This window comes from Morone saxatilis, unplaced genomic scaffold (genome assembly GCF_004916995.1).
Source record: "Morone saxatilis isolate NCDOM2014 unplaced genomic scaffold, NCSU_SB_2.0 Contig11, whole genome shotgun sequence".
NCBI lineage: Eukaryota > Metazoa > Chordata > Actinopteri > Moronidae > Morone > Morone saxatilis.
This window is the reverse complement of record NW_023339663.1, coordinates 21,761,573-21,763,510: the sequence shown is the minus strand read 5'-3', so window position 1 is coordinate 21,763,510 and position 1,938 is coordinate 21,761,573. Positions and strand designations below refer to the sequence as shown.

Below are 1,938 nucleotides of genomic sequence, written 5' to 3'. Positions count from 1 at the left end.
CCAGCTGTGTGGATCCAGTGCCACCTCTGATATGATGCTAAGAGCAGGAGGGGCAGCCACCTCTCTTGCACTGCTGCTGCTGCTGCCGCTGCTGTGCTGCTGCCACCTGTGCCACTCGCTGCGTAAGTTTCTTAAGGACCGGGAATGCCTCATCAAATTACCTAGGTGGAATGTAATAGCCTCAGTATGACAGATGGCATAATCAAAGATAAGATGGACTCAAGCGCATATGTAGAAGCAGAGAAAGAGGTAGAAATTGGCAGATGGTCGGTGAAGAGAGCTTGCCAAGTTAGAGCTAAACAAAAAGTATTGGTGTCAGTGTGACCACTTATCTTCTCATATCAAATTTTACAGTTTGATTTTCATTTTTTGGAAATTGATTTTAGCTGCACGGAAGCCATGATAACTGCGCTCAGAATAGTGCACCAAAAGTAAGAAAACTATCCAGCTATTGAATAAACAGTACGTTTCTAATAGCTAATAAGTGAAAGACAGCTGAGGAATTTAATTCAGCATCCACAATTTCTCCTTAAGTCCAGAAAGCCATTAACCAAAAACTTATAAGGAGGAAAAAGTTGGACCTCATCCTTTTAATTGTATGGGGATTTACCATTCGTTTTCCATGCTATATAATGCAGAATCAATAACACAGAGAAAGGAAATGGTGCAGAATGATGGGAAAGATTCCCATGGTAAGCATTCACTTCACTGCATAATTCCGCACAGTTGTGAGACAGCAGCATTGTTCATGTTAGAGTGAAAAGTAGTGTGTATTAACAAAATAACATCACAGCACTTGAGGCTGACGTGAGACGTCTATATTTGCTTGGTTTTAAGGCACTTCCGTATAATGAAGGGTCAAGTCTTATATATATCTGAGCTTTCAGAAAAGGCTAACTTTTGCATATTTGGTGCAACATGTAATCTTAGTTTGGTCTCACCGTAATCCTGCCATCTGTCTACATCCATTGCATATTATATGTTTCATTTATATTTAATTGCTGTTTGTTAATTACTGCAGATAGCAGCAAATATTGACTCAGGTCTCCTTGAAAATGCAGAAATGAGTTAACATTAAATATTAATTTTACTATGAGGCGTAAATCAGCATTTTCTTTACCTTATAGCAAATACATGATCTTATTTCTATAAATATTTATACACACTCTACACATTACATTTAACAGATAAAACAGCTAAACAGATTCATGTAAAATCCAGCAGACTCTGCAGCTTGCTTTGAAGTCGAGAAAGATGCTGGTGATAGTGGGTACACAGAGAAAAGATGATAAATTTGCTTATCACACAGTCATTGATTGAGGGTGTTGCAGCCTTGTCTTTATTGATCTGCACACACTGAGAGGGTGACACCATACATTTGTGGTCAGTCTTGTGGTAGATTTCAAGCCACATTCTCCATCCATAAATTGAGTTTATAACTGGGTTGGTGAATGATTTAAAGGGCAGGATGAAATGAAATGTGTGTAATTCAGAGTGTAATCAATATGTTCTACACTGTAGCGGAGCCATGCTTCAGAAAAACAATGCACCAGATTGACTGGGATTAAAACAGCGTCACTGCTATATAAAACTGCACTTCATATATTTGAAAGGGCAATGTTTTATTAAAATCAGCACTTTGTTACATGTCAGTCCAAGAAATATCCTAACTATTCCTCTATCGCTAAATAATGTTTTGACGTTTTGCTCTTGACCTTTTTGACATATCAACGCAATGTCCCATTTAAAGTACCCTTTATTTACCTTTTATTACATTTACATGTATTCTCCAAAGACCCAGTGGTAAGCAGTGATTTCATAATGATGACCCTTGAACTGAGGGTGCCTGCATTATTTAGTCACCGACTGTATGAGTCACGTGCAAAACAGATAACTAGGCACATCAGTTTCTTACTGTGATAATAGAGGAAGGACATG

General features: G+C 38.2%; 1 protein-coding gene across 1 annotated transcript in view; it reads left to right on the top strand.

Moving 5' to 3' along the window:
• The window catches only part of chrna5 (cholinergic receptor, nicotinic, alpha 5), a 6,160-nt gene continuing 4,222 nt past the window's right edge, over positions 1 to 1,938 (top strand). The window contains exon 1 of the mRNA XM_035652286.1: positions 1 to 122. Within this exon, the coding sequence (XP_035508179.1) occupies positions 32 to 122 (91 nt within the window). The 5' untranslated portion in view covers positions 1 to 31. The remainder of the gene's footprint in view (positions 123 to 1,938) is intronic.